This window comes from Aspergillus candidus (genome assembly GCF_002847045.1).
Source record: "Aspergillus candidus strain CBS 102.13 unplaced genomic scaffold BDW47scaffold_39, whole genome shotgun sequence".
In the NCBI taxonomy this organism is placed as follows: Eukaryota; Fungi; Ascomycota; class Eurotiomycetes; order Eurotiales; family Aspergillaceae; genus Aspergillus; species Aspergillus candidus.
This window is the reverse complement of record NW_020194044.1, coordinates 120199-133790: the sequence shown is the minus strand read 5'-3', so window position 1 is coordinate 133790 and position 13592 is coordinate 120199. Positions and strand designations below refer to the sequence as shown.

The 13592-nt window shown below is 58.3% G+C and overlaps 6 protein-coding genes across 6 annotated transcripts; 2 read left to right on the top strand and 4 right to left on the bottom strand.

Moving 5' to 3' along the window:
• Positions 1–451: 451 nt before the first annotated feature.
• Positions 452–1508, top strand: thiA (thiamine thiazole synthase; the record flags this gene model as incomplete). Its single annotated transcript, XM_024816739.1, has 2 exons — positions 452–788; positions 850–1508. 2 exons carry the CDS (start codon positions 452–454, stop codon positions 1506–1508), a joined length of 996 nt encoding a protein of 331 aa, XP_024670053.1.
• A 79-nt stretch (positions 1509–1587) lies between these two features.
• On the bottom strand, positions 1588–3337 carry BDW47DRAFT_54522 (inositol phosphosphingolipid phospholipase). Its single transcript, XM_024819284.1, has 2 exons — positions 1736–3337; positions 1588–1656 (listed from the first exon to the last, which is right to left on the bottom strand). The coding sequence occupies exon 1, from the start codon at positions 3181–3183 to the stop codon at positions 1747–1749; it is 1437 nt and encodes a 478-aa protein (XP_024670052.1). The 5' UTR covers positions 3184–3337; the 3' UTR covers positions 1588–1656; positions 1736–1746.
• Positions 3338–3448: 111 nt separating this feature from the next.
• On the bottom strand, positions 3449–5254 carry BDW47DRAFT_127595 (beta-N-acetylhexosaminidase; the record flags this gene model as incomplete). Its single annotated transcript, XM_024816738.1, has 1 exon — positions 3449–5254. One exon carries the CDS (start codon positions 5252–5254, stop codon positions 3449–3451), a length of 1806 nt encoding a protein of 601 aa, XP_024670051.1.
• An 892-nt stretch (positions 5255–6146) lies between these two features.
• Positions 6147–8976, top strand: BDW47DRAFT_54402 (sterylglucosidase 1). The gene is made up of 5 exons (XM_024819282.1): positions 6147–6257; positions 6317–6800; positions 6861–7792; positions 7852–8170; positions 8217–8976. The coding sequence occupies exons 2-5, from the start codon at positions 6417–6419 to the stop codon at positions 8865–8867; spliced, it is 2286 nt and encodes a 761-aa protein (XP_024670050.1). The 5' UTR covers positions 6147–6257; positions 6317–6416; the 3' UTR covers positions 8868–8976.
• A 270-nt stretch (positions 8977–9246) lies between these two features.
• BDW47DRAFT_109355 (homoserine O-acetyltransferase family protein) lies at positions 9247–11038 on the bottom strand. Its single transcript, XM_024813449.1, has one exon. The coding sequence runs from the start codon at positions 11030–11032 to the stop codon at positions 9449–9451; it is 1584 nt and encodes a 527-aa protein (XP_024670049.1). The 5' UTR covers positions 11033–11038; the 3' UTR covers positions 9247–9448.
• A 260-nt stretch (positions 11039–11298) lies between these two features.
• lys1 (saccharopine dehydrogenase (NAD+, L-lysine-forming)) lies at positions 11299–12988 on the bottom strand. The gene is made up of 9 exons (XM_024813448.1): positions 12872–12988; positions 12727–12807; positions 12655–12671; positions 12355–12595; positions 12269–12295; positions 12042–12217; positions 11896–11992; positions 11701–11848; positions 11299–11648 (listed from the first exon to the last, which is right to left on the bottom strand). The coding sequence occupies exons 1-9, from the start codon at positions 12927–12929 to the stop codon at positions 11363–11365; spliced, it is 1131 nt and encodes a 376-aa protein (XP_024670048.1). The 5' UTR covers positions 12930–12988; the 3' UTR covers positions 11299–11362.
• Between the last annotated feature and the right edge of the window lie 604 nt (positions 12989–13592).

Genomic DNA, 13592 nt, shown 5'->3' with positions numbered 1-13592 from the left:
TTTAAATTGCCCCTCCCCGTCCGATCCATTCTATCTCTGGATTTTTCAAAGCACATTCATCAGCATAGTTTCACACTCGTACACTGCACCAACAAGTCCTCCTCTCACCCCAATAGATGAAGAACCACTAACACCGTCCAGGGACAATGTAATCCCCTCCGCCCGACCTACGGGTCACTCTGCAAATCTACCGATGGAAGCCATGCACTTTTGGCTGGACTCGTCTTCGCACGATCAAGGTATCTCAGGTAACGTCTGGGCATGGGCCGGTGTTCGTCCTGTCGTGGGTATATCATAGACCTACAGATATGATATATCCACGACGGGTTCGTTCTGAGATTATACGGTCACAACTTGATCTGGACAATACCAGCGAAAGGATCATGCCTTCCCTCGTCCCTTTCACGTGGAATGGCTAACAGTGTCCAGTTCCCCACTCCAGCCAGCAAACATGTCTCCCCCAGCAGCCATGATCGAGACCGTCGCGGCCCCCGCTGCCACCAAGAAGGACATCGTCGTGCCCCGAGGCCTCCCCGCCGACGATGTCCCCCAGACCCAGCTGCTCGACCGGTTCGGAAGCAAGTGGGACGAATTCCGCTTTGCGCCCATCCGCGAGAGCCAGGTGTCCCGCGCCATGACGCGCCGCTACTTCCAGGATCTGGACCGCTACGCCGAGAGCGACATCGTCATTGTCGGGGCTGGATCGTGCGGATTGAGCGCAGCGTATGTGCTGGCTAAGGCGCGACCGGATTTGAAAATCGCCATCATCGAGGCGAACGTCTCCCCTGGTACGTCTCGACACCTCCATAGAAGGCCAAACCGCAGAATAGAGTACTAACAGGGCAACAGGCGGCGGAGCCTGGCTCGGCGGCCAACTCTTCTCCGCAATGGTCATGCGCCGACCAGCGGACGTCTTCCTCCGCGAGCTCGGCGTGCCATTCGAGCAAGACGCCGACAATGCCAACTACGTGGTAGTGAAGCACGCAGCGCTGTTCACATCCACGCTGCTCAGCAAGGTGCTGTCCTTCCCGAACGTGAAGCTCTTCAACGCGACAAGCGTGGAGGATCTCATCACGCGACCGGGCAGCTCCGGCCCTGAAAGCGCACGCATCGCCGGCGTCGTCGTCAACTGGACGCTGGTGACGATGCACCACGACGACCAGTCGTGCATGGACCCCAACACGATCAACGCGCCGATCGTGGTGTCCACGACTGGCCACGACGGCCCGTTCGGCGCCTTCTCCGCGAAGCGGCTCGTGTCGATGGGTGGGATCGACAAGCTGGGCGGCATGCGCGGCCTGGATATGAACTCTGCGGAGGACGCGATCGTCAAGAACACGCGTGAGGTGACCAAGGGACTGATCATTGGCGGGATGGAGCTGTCGGAGATCGATGGCTTCAATCGTATGGGTCCGACTTTTGGAGCCATGGTGCTCAGCGGTGTCAAGGCTGCGGAGGAGACGCTGAAGGTGTTCGACGTGCGCAAGAGGGAGTGTGCTGAGAACTAACTTGGGACTTGTGACCCTTGTAGGCTTTAAAAAAAGCCGTGGGTTGAGCTGGAGATGCGTTTGCGGATGATGTCTCTGTCTTTCGCTTATACTAGGGACGAGTTGTTTTGCGCGATCACAGAATGCTATCTTCCGATCGAGAATTGATCTATTATTTATTAACCATCATGTCCAATCTATTCAGTAGACACGTGGATGTAAAATGCAATATAAGGATAAACACATACAAGAAGGCAACTCACTCCAGCCTCTCCCCCTCTCCCACCCCAGCAGCAACAGCCAACGCTCGCGCGTTCCGCACCTCCCACTCAAACTCCTTCAACGCCCTCAACTCACTCGACACGAACAACCCCCCGATCAAGCCGTCCAGGATCCCCGCCCCGAAACTCAGCGTGCTCACCAGGACCAAGATGAACGCCACATACGCGAGGTTGTTTCCCGTCCACCACACCCCGACAAAGCACCCAATGGACACCAGCACCGACGCCACGAAGTGCGCGAGTCGCCAGCGCCGCTGGGTCCGTTCACGCACGACATACGTGGCGATCATCTCGAGGATGCGATCGTAGGTTTCCGCGCCCAGGGTCTGCACGCCACGCCGCTGGGCATCCTTCTCCAACTCCGCAGCTGCCTTCGTCGGTGTGCGTGTAATCACAGCCTCGACAGAGAAGTGGTCGCTCAGCGAACACCGCAGCGTCGGATGCCGCTGCGTCATGCCCAGATGCACTGACTCGACGCTCCACCGCGGGGTGTCCGCATCATCCCCTAGCGCGGAGCCCCCATCACCGACAAAGATATAATCCAGACGTTTGCCGCGCGGGTCCGCCGCCTCCGGATTCACCGCGACGTCTTCGCGGGCGAGACGTTTCCGGTCTGCCTCCGACCAGCGCCACGTGTTGTACTTGCCGTCGCAGGTGGCGCCGTTGACGCGCAGGTTGAACTCCGCGGACGGGACGGGACGATTACGGCGTTTCTCCTCGGGGTGGTCGGCCGGTCCGACGGACGAATCGGGGTAGATGATCTGCCAGGCGTCACGGACGGGGCTGCGGCCGCGGATAAGGGCGTGGGCGAACGACGAGGGCAGCATGTTGAAGTCGCCGAGGGCGACGACGAGGTGGCCTCGCTCGGCGGCGGCGCGCATTAGCTTGGCAATCTCCCAGGCCTGGGCGGTGCGGTGGCAGAGGTAGCTGTCGTGGGGTTCGCGCTCGTAGGGGGCGTGGAGGTGGGTGCAGAAGACCGCGGCGACATCGCGGGGACGGGGACCGAAGCGGACGGTGGCGCAAGCGACGCCCTTTCCGACGAACCAGTCGCCGCGGAAGAAGGCCGTCGGGCGGCCGTTGAGGGGGTAGCCGAACATGCTGGAGTCTTCAATGGGGAAGCGCGAGAGGATGGCCAACCCGGCGCCCATCATGCCGCCGTAGTAGAATTTGCCGTGGGGGAGGATGTCGCGGGTCGCGTGCCGGATGGCGTCGTAGTCCTGCTGTGTCCAGCATTCTTGCAAGCCGACGATGTCGGGCGGTGGGGAGATCAGGGCGATCTGGCGCCCTATCTCGGAGAGGCGCTCATTGCGGTGTTTGGCGAGGAACTTCAGGCCCCAGCAGTTGAGGGTGAAGATGCGGATGTGGGTAGGGGTGGAGGGAGCTGCGCCGGACGAGGCTGAAGACAGAGACGACATAATGGCGTATTATCGCGGGTGCGAGGGCATGGTTGAGTGTCAGGTCCGTAACGGTTGTTGGTATGGAGATGAAGCCGAAGCTGTCCTGGTCAGGAGTCGAGACAAACGGTGCAAACGGATCACATGACATGATGTCATCTATACAGGGGTTGGCCTACGAAGTGCATGGCGTCTAGTTTGGATTGAAATGATGATTATATTCTTCGAATACTTTAGCCTAGTCTGACGGCCCCAGGCTAGTTTGCTAACTCCTATGTACTACACATTACTCAACCGCCGTCTGATTATAGTACAGATCGCACGCGTGCGGATGCTGCAGACAGTATTTGGGCACCAGTGGCGCGGCCTGCACCCCGTTGGCCAGCAGATACTCGCGGAAGTTCAGGATACGTTGGGTCAGTTGGGTCGTGCGCTTGCGGCCCTTGTCGTCGCGGTTGCCGGACCAGACAAGCTCGCCCAGCGCCGCCGCGCGCGGCCAGAACTTGGAGGAGACGGTCACGTCGTCGACCTGCTCGGCCCAAAGGGGGGCGGTTGCGCCCACAATGCGCTTCTTCTGCACGTCCGTCAGGTTGGTGGTGAAGTCGTAGTCGTAGATGCGCTGCCAGGTCTTGTATGGCGCGCACCACGAGCCGCCGTCGCCGCCGTAGTTGAGGCTGGGGATCTTCTCGTCCGGGTTTGTCATGACGTTGTAGCGCGGGTCGTTGGTGACGAAGCCGCCGTGGCCACAGTCCAGGTAGAGGAACTCGGAGGAGGAGACGATGACGTTGTAGCCGTCGGCCGTCAGCTTGTCGATGTTCTCGAGGCCCTTGTTCCAGCTCTGCATGACGATGTCCTTGGGCACGTCGGTCGCACTCTCTGTGCCGATAGCGACGTCCTCCCACATGACCAGACGCCGGTCCTCGCGGGCGCTGCGGAAGATGGGCACGGCTTTGTCAACCCAGTGCTGGACCAGGTCGTTGTAGGTGCGCGACGGGTCCTCGGCAAACCAGTCGGTGACGTGGCGGCTGAAGTTGAAGCAGTTGGGTTGGATCTCGTCGCCGCCGACGTGGAACCAGTTATCGGGGAAGATAGTAGACAGCTCCTCGTAAACGTTGCGCACGACCTCGTAGGTTCCCGGGTAGATGATGTCGAGCTGGCCCGGGTTGGGCTCGACGGCCGTGTGCAGCTCCCAGACGTCGTTGGACCACCAGGCGTCGGCGCAGGCGATGATCTCCGGGTTGACCTGCTTCCAGCCCGAGGACGAGTGGCTGGGCATGTCAATCTCAGGAATGACGCGCACGCCGCGGGCGCGGGCGTAGTGGACCACATGCCGCATGTCGGCGTGGGAATACACCTCACGCGGCGAGTAGGCGTCGCGCGTCATCTCCGGGTACGCGTCGATCTGGATGGGCCAGGACTGCGAGTCCTCGAGGTGCCAGTGCAGGACGTTGAGTTTCGACAGTGCCATCCCGTCCAGCTGCTCCCGGATCTTGCCCAGGGTGACGAAGTTGCGTCCGGTATCAAGCATGATACCGCGGTAGGGGTACAGCGGCGCGTCCTCGATGCGGACCGGTTGCTCGAGGATCAGACCGCCATGCCCGTCGTCGATCACCAACTGCTGGAAGGTGGTGAAGGCGTGCAGGGCGCCCCAGACGGTGGGGGCCTTGATGACCACGCTGCTGGAGGCCTCATCAACAACCAAGGTGTACGACTCGTCCACGCCGTGCTGCAGGTCCTCCTGCAGGTCCTTGACCACCACGTCGACGAAGTGCAGCGACGGGGTGGGCGCGCGTTTCCCATGGACGTGACCCGATGGGGTGGCGGAGGGGAAGGGCTGGAAGGACGAGATGGGGGCTTCGGTGGCCGCAGGGACCCATCTCAATTTGACGATGGTCTCCCAGGCGCGATTCCAGCCCTCTGTCAGAAGATGATCGCGAGTATCCTTGGAGGTGCGCAGCACCAGATGGCCCGAGACATGCTTGGGGCCCGACGATCCCCACTCGATAGACCGAGGCGCCGGCAGGGGGTTCACCTTGACCGCCGTCACGGAGGATGCGACCGTCAGGAGAAGGGACCAGGCCGAGAAACGCATGATAACAAACCAAAAACTCGAGTCAGTGAAGGGGAGGTCAACGGAAACATCGAGAGTGCAGAAAGGGAGGAAAGGAGAGAGGTCAGAGAGAGTTTAAAAGAGCTGGAAAGGAAAGGAGTTGAGACAACAGCCTCGATCATTCCTGCAGGACGCCTGGAGGATACTTGCCCCCCTCCAATGAAGTAAGCCGTAAACAACAGGTTGATAGGTCAATCTTACCCCCAAATGTAACACGACAGACCAACGCTCTCTGTTGGGTTCCATGAGGTCGATCAGATTTGCAGGAAGTACTTTGCCCCGATTGATCGATCCTCATCATCTGCCCCTCTGGGTCTCCTTTTTAGGATTTCGTTCCCCTCAGTTGGAAGTCCGTTCTCGATGTGGGTTGACTGCACCAGACAGGGGGGCCTCGTCGGCTGATCGCAGTCGGTTATCTCTCGATATTAACCTCATCTTCACAGTGCAACCTTGTCCTACATTGATCCGGATGATGTCAAGCCACAGAGTAACCCCTCCTTTGCCAGCAAGGGTCCCGTCAGGTCCAGTCTAGGGCAGCAAGGTTCAACCCGGTTGGAGTCAGTCATAGCTCCTGTAAGTGTCTGGCCCGACCACGTAGCATCAGCGTCTTCTCTATCTTCATCCTCATCTGTATCTCTTGAGTTAGGGCTTTGAAGTAACATGACGCATAAATCCCTGATCTAATCCATCCCATCGTTTGTGTACAATTTATCCTCATATTTCCCGATCGGGTTAGTCCCTCCCTTATCACTTATCAGCTTATCTAATCAGTTGTCGACCTGCGCAACCTGAGGCAGCCTGAGCTCTCTTGCTTCATCTCATCTTCATCTCTGGCTTCATCTTCTTCTCTTCTCTCTTATCATCCATTTTTTGAGACCCTTTGTCTAGGTCTGGTTGGTTTATCGACGGAGTCGGGCATTGGGTAACCCCTCGTTTTACATCCTCTCCATCTACCGAGCGCCCTCCTCGGCCTCCTGTTCGTCCGGTATGAGGATGGATGCCTCACCGACACCAGCTCATCACTCACTGACTTGTTCATTATAGTAGGTTATATAAGGCCCTGGATGATATCCCACATCCCGACGAGCTCCATTGTACTGTCAACCCCTCAAACTCCATCGCTTCCCCCCCGGATCCACCCACAATGTCTCCGTTCCGCATCAGGGTGGATGGCCAGACCTTTCGAGACCCGCAGAATCGAGAGGTGACGCTCCGTGGGATCAATGTAGCCGGCGAATGCAAGTATCCTCGGAATCCTGATACCCCATCCCACGTCGCCGACCGGTTCTTCGATGCCGATCACGTCTCCTTCGTCGGTCGACCCTTCTCCCTTGACGACGCCCACACTCACTTCGCCCGTCTGCGGAAATGGGGCTACAATACCATCCGATATCTGTTCACTTGGGAGGCAATCGAACATGAGGGCCCGGGTATCTACGATGATGAGTGGGTTCGCTTCACCGTGGAGGTGCTCCGCATTGCCAAGCACTACCAGTTCTACGTCTTCATGGACCCGCATCAGGATGTGGTAGGTGACCGCGAACTCACAAACTCCCCGGTCCGGACGGTTCATTAACCTATTTGCCAGTGGTCTAGGCTGTCCGGAGGCTCGGGAGCCCCCGCGTGGACGCTCTACGCTGCGGGTCTCAATCCCCGCGGGTTCAAGAAAACCGAGGCCGCGATGGTCCAAAACACCGCTGACAACCCTGCCGAATTCCCAAAAATGATTTGGAGCACCAACTATACCCGCCTGGTCTGCCAGACCATGTTCACCCTCTTTTGGGGCGGCCGAGACTTCGCGCCCCAGGCCGTCATCGATGGCGTGAACATTCAGGACTACCTGCAAGGCCACTTTATTGCCGCGTGTAAGTACCTCGCCCAGCACATCCACGACGCCGGGGATCTGGAACCCGATGTGGTCATCGGCTGGGAGAGCATCAACGAGCCCCATCGGGGGTTGATCGGAGTCCAGGATATCTCTGTCGTTCCCGCGGAGCAGCGGCTCCAGCTCGGCACGTCCCCCACCGCGTTTCAGGCCATGCTGACGGGCTCGGGGCGCGCCTGTGAGGAGACCACCTGGGCCTTCGGGGGGTTCGGTCCGCACCAGACGGGCAAGGAGTTGGTGGATCCGGAGGGGGAATCGGCGTGGCTCCCAGTGGACTATGATGACCACAAGTACGGCTGGAAGCGGGACCCCGGCTGGAAGCTCGGTGAATGTCTCTGGGCGCAGCACGGGGTCTGGGACCCGTCGTCGGACCAACTGCTGCGAAGCGACTACTTTGCAAAGCACCCCCAGTCGGGAAATCCGTTGAATTATGACGTCTTCACCAATACCTATTTCATGGACCATTACCGCGCGTACCGGGACGCCATTCGCGGGGTGTGGCCGGAGTCGATCATGTTCTGCCAGCCCCCGGTCATGGAGGTGCCTCCGGCGCTCAAGGGTACCCCTGACGACGACCCGAATATGGTCCACGCGGTGCACTACTACGATGGCCTGACCCTCCTAACGAAACATTGGTGAGTTCCTCATCTCCCCGTCCCCAGCCCCACCGTGGTCGCCCATGCTGATCGTACAGGAACCGGCTCTACAATGTCGACGTGATCGGAGTGCTTCGCGGCAAGTACTATACGCCCGCCTTTGCGTTGAAAATCGGCGAGACGGCGATCCGCAATTGTCTGCGCGACCAGCTCAAGTTCCTACGGGACGAGAGTCTCGAATATATGGGCCGTCGTCCAATGGTCTTCTCCGAGATCGGTATTCCCTACGATATGGACGACCGATATGCGTACCGGACTGGGGATTACAGCAGCCAGATCAGCGCCATGGACGCGAATCATTTCGCGTTGGAAGGGAGCACGGGCAACGGCTTTACTCTGTGGCTGTACACCTCGTCGGTAAGTGGCCCATCCATCCTCCCAGCGCCATCAGCTAACTGTGCAGAACAATCACGAATGGGGCGACAACTGGAACGGCGAGGATCTCTCCATCTACTCGGTCGACGACTTTGAGCTCCCCAGTGGCAACCTACTAGCCCTAGATCCAGAGTCGCAGTCCCAGACCAACCGGCACTCGCCGACCTACTCAGAGAGTCGCAACAGCCTGAGCGACGAAAATGTCGGGCCCCACAATCTGAAAGGCGCACTGCGTCCCCCGTCAATCACGTCGGATGTGTCACAGGCCAGCCCAGACAAGGTCGGTTATCGCGCGGCGCAAGCCTTCCTCCGGCCCAGCCCGGTAACCACCAACGGCACCGTCACAAAGCACCTCTTCGACCTCCGCAACTGCACCTTCACCATGACCCTCCGGGGCCAGAAAGGTTCCGTCGGGGAAAACGCCGTCACAGAGATCTACCTGCCAGACTTCCACTTCCCAGACTCGAACACCGTCGTGTCCGTCAGCAGCGGCGAGTGGTCCATCGACGCGGTAGAGATCAATTCCATTAAAGCACAGTATCTTCGCTGGAGACATCCCGAGGGTGACCAGGATATCAAGATCCAGGGTGTCAAGCGAAAGCTCACGGACTTGAGCCCATCTGCTGAGGATATGACTTATTTGGAGCAGTGTCAGAGTGCGGGGTGTACGGTCATGTAGACTCTATCTTGGCTTAACAGGCTTCACGAACGGGGCATTCACGAACGATACGGATATATACGATTGGACATTACATTTACATTTACCTTGCGAACTAGTTGAATCTAATTGATCTCTGGCTTTTTTTTTTCATCGTGTTGCATCCCCGTCCGCTAAGTTTCTCTTAGTCAAGCTAGACAGCAATAAGACTTCAGTATGCGTATTTCATATGGACATGTTATCAACCAATCGTTTCTGGTCTCATTTCCTATGCTACTTGAGCATCAATCTATTCGCTTTTGTTTGAAGGCGTGGAATGATAGGTATGTAATTCAGCGATCTTATTCCGCCCTACGGGGCACAAGCACAGAGCGGCATAAGCAGGAAGTGGAGTTGTATGGCAAAAAATGCATTCAGTGCTGGCTGCAACACTATAAATTTTATCGGGCAAGTTCCCGTTATACTATTTACAGATAAAGTAAGGCTAAACCGTATACTAAACCATATGCTCGGTATCTATCTATCTCAAACGACGCACGCAAAGAAACGAAGAAGAAGGAAAAGATCGTCATCATCATCTCACTTTCGAGAACACCCACGACTCACGAGAGGAATCTCCCGACCGCACCGCCGATGTTCTTCAGATCCAGGAGGAACGTGTCGTGTCCGAACAGGGATACATCCTCGCCCAGTTCGACGTGTTGCACGTTGTCATTCCCGGCCGCCCGCAGCGTGCTGGCGATCTCCCGCTGCTGCCAGGCAGGGAAGAGACTGTCGCTGGAGACACCCAGGACCAGCACGGGGTGGTTCTTCAGCGGGGCCAGGCCGGCGACGAGGTCGGCGGGCGGGGTCGCGGCGGACTCCTCGCCGGAGAGGGCCTCGTCCATGGCGGGTGTGGACGCCGTCACGGACGGTTGCTCCTCGTAGGGCTGGTCCGGCAGCGTCAGGCTGCAGGCGACGTCGATATAGCCGAGGTCCTTGCCACCCTGAGCGATTTTGGCGGCATTTTCGGCCCGACGCCGCTTGGTCTCGACCTGTTGTACGTCCCCGAGATCGAACAGGTCCATAGCCTTGGAGACGTAGAGTAGACTGTTCGGGTCGTATTCGAGGCAGAACTTCTCACCCGCGTGGTCAAGGTAGGTCTCGATGAGGAAATCAGCGCAGAGCGCCGGCTGCTTGCTGGGATCGGCGCGCTTGCGGCCGAACCGCTTCTCCCACTCGGGCCCGCTGCGGTACGTGACCGTGGCAATCTCGCGCGCGAGCTTCATCCCCGAGTGCGGCGGGATCGAGTCGTAATAGAAGCCACGCGCCCACTTGGGATCCATCATCAGCACCTGCCGCTGCGTGTGGCGCATGGCGATGCTGTAGGGGTGGCTGCGCGCGCAGCCGCTGATGCTGACGATGCGGCCGACGCGCTCGGGGAAGAGGATGCCGGCGGCGAGACTCTGCATGCCGCCCATGCTGGACCCCACGGACGCATACAGACTCTGGATGCCCAGCGAGTCCAGCAGCCGGAACTGGGCCCGCACCATGTCCTCGATCGTCAGGATGGGGAACCGTGTTGCGTACCGCTTGCCGTCCAACGGGTCGATCGACGAGGGCCCCGTGCTACCGTAGCAGCCGCCGAGGACATTCGTGCAGATGATGAAGTTCCGATCCGTGTCTAGCGGCTTCCCGGGCCCGATGAACTTCTCCCACCACCCGGGCTTCGGGTTCGCCTCGGTGCTATGGGCGTGACTCGAAGCCGACAGACCAGTGTGGAGCAGAATGGCGTTACTCCGGTCGGCGTTCAGCTGGCCCCATGTCTCGTAGGCGACGTCAAACTCGCGCAGCACGCCACCCCAGTCGAGCAGCAGGGGGTCTTCGCAGTGGAACTGCTCATGCTTGCCCGTCGTGTAGGAGGGCTCCGGACCGGATTCGAGCGATCTCGTCGAGAGGAGAGCCGACTTGGCTTCTTGCGCGTCAAGACAAGGGAAGGAGAGGGCGGGGTTGGACGAGTCCTGCGAGGCGGCGGCGGCGGAGGGTACTTGAGATTTGCGGATTGGGGCGCGATGGAGCGATCTCGGCGCGGGAAACCGTGTGGACGAGCGGGGGGAGAAGGCAGTCGTCCTGGCTGCGATTCGGGGACGGGTCCAGGCAGTGAAGCCCCGGGGAGCGGAGCGAGATATGCTCTGGAGCGGGTTCATGGCGAGGTCGATAAGAGTGGGGAGGGGAGAAAAGAGCGAGAGTTGAAGTCAACAACTTGAACTGATTATTATGGAGTATGAAAGAGACGAGCGTTGATCTGACCCAATCGGGCAGGCGGAGAGTACCTATTGGGCCTGAGGCGCCGACATCGCATGGCGTCATTTCTACGCGCTCCGATTGGTTGGGTTCGGGTGACTCATCATGTTCTACGTGCCTCGGGCAACACGGCAACAAGGCAGAGAAACAAGAAAGTATCGAGGTCATATCGAGGCCAATCATGCCAGACTTTTAGCTCTCTATTCCTGTATATCCACTATAACACAAATCATCTACGAGAGCATACCCTCGGGCAGCGTGGCCACCTTCTCCTTGAACAGATCCTCGGCCTGCTTCCACACGCGGGCGTTCTGGCGGTCCTTCAGCTGCAAAAGGCTGGGCATCAAGGCCTCGCTGAACATCTCGGAGCTCTCCCGGGGGAGGAGCGAGGGCAGATGGTCAATGCTGATGACGCTGAGCGTGGGACCCTGGGTGCCCGCGGGCAGGATGACCGGCACGGTGGGCTTGTCGAAGGTGGTCGTGATGGTGTAGACGGGGACGGGGTTGTTGGGGTTGGTACTACATGGGTTTAGTAGGACATAAGAGCAACAGACAGGATAAAGTCACTTACGTATCGGCGCTCACGTCACAGATGACCGACAGGGTACGGTTCGGCGAGGAGAGGGAGGTGGCATCGACGAAGGGAGGGATCTTCGCCGACAGGTAGATGCAGTTGATGAAGATGTCGGCCTCTTCAATAATCTCCTTGAAGGGACCACCTGAGAGTGTCAGTACAGACAGAGTCAAGAAAAACCAGACAACTAACCCTTCTTGGTCTCGGCCATATCCCACTGCATGATGTTGGACTCGGGAATTCCGACGTCCTTGGCCAATTGGACGGCACCGTTGCCGCAGCGGCCCAGCTGGACATCATTAGCCACGAACGAACCGACGGGGTAGACGTCCACTCACCGCTCCAATGACCAAAACCTTGGGAAGACGGCCGGCGGCCTTCTTGCCGGCTTCAACCGTCTCCTTGACCGACTCAATCAGCAGGTCCTGGTTGGCATAGGGCGTCTCCCCGGGCAGAGACTCATTCTCGGGGTGCGTCAGCTGCCACGCCCAGTTCTTCACGGCGAGAGCGGCGCCTGGTTCGAGTCAGTATATTGAGTGTCGGTGCGGATGGGGAAGATACCTACCCGCATAGCCAGCGGACCAGCCGAAAGCTGTTACGACTCCAGTCAGCATTTCGTCAAACCCGTCGCAATCTGAAGAACACCCGTACCAGCAACGCGGCGTCCGGCGTCATCCGTCAGGAACTCCAGATCGAGGAGAGTACCACCGCCACGGGGCCACCGGCTGAGGACCTTCTCCCAGCCACCCTGCTGCTTGTAGCAATGCGCAAACGAGATGTGGACATGCTCGAGGGGGAAGTCGTCCTCGGGCAGCTCCTTCAGACCCAAAACGTAGGCGTCCTTGGGGGCATCCTTGACCCACGAACCTTCCTCGACCAGAGGGGCTCCCACCTAGACCGTGTTAGACATTGTTCGGGGGGAGGGACAGGGACGTAGAGCAACGAGCATACGTCGGCGAATTCCTGGTCTACAAGCACGGGGTTAGTTAGCAATCATCTGACCCGACCGGAGAAAAAACCTACCATCAAAGATGCGCTGAGTAGAGCGCTCCACGGTGACCTGGTAACCGGCATCAATCAGAGCCTTGGTGGTGGTGGGAGTCACTAGAGCTGGTCAGGATTATGCGATACGCGACAGATGGCGGGGCACTGGGCACTGGGCACTGACAGGCAGAGCGGGCCTCAGCCGGCTTGGTCTCGGCACGCAACCAGATCTTGTTGGACATGATGGAATAGAGTCAGAAGATTGTAAGAGAAAAGGAATTGAACAATGCAACGGTAGAAAACAATTCGACTCTAAAGAACTCACGATGGGAGATCGATAGGCATGACACATACTGCTTCCCCCACTGTCGATCGCCCCGCAGGTTGTTCCGCTCCGAATGAGTCATCCGCCGATGCCGGAATATGGTTGGTGCCTGAGGTTGTAGCTCCGTTCATGCAAATTACTCAGCAGGAAGGATAGCTTACTCAGCACAATTAATGGATTACTCAGCAGCAGAGATAACGATACCGATAACGATCACGATAAGCCCCTCCGGATCTGTCAGACTCAGGCACCAATTCGAGTCAAAATCATATGGAAGACAAATCTGACTATCCTGTTGATGCAATTGGTGTAGACTTTTGGATTTCATTCTCCACATATCATCACCCATCCGGAGTGTCATCTGTCTTTCTCCTGGACCCGATTTGGCTGATTTTTCAGGGTGCCAACTCCACGCCAAGAGGGTGATAGTGGCATGGAACGACAGTCCATGATTGGTGGACTCCTCCACTCTATAGTCCACTTTCTCCCAAGGTCCTTCTCTTCTCTTCTCTCTCTCTCTCTCTATCAAACTCCTCAATCCCACATCGACCACGACGACGACCACGACGACGACAACGAC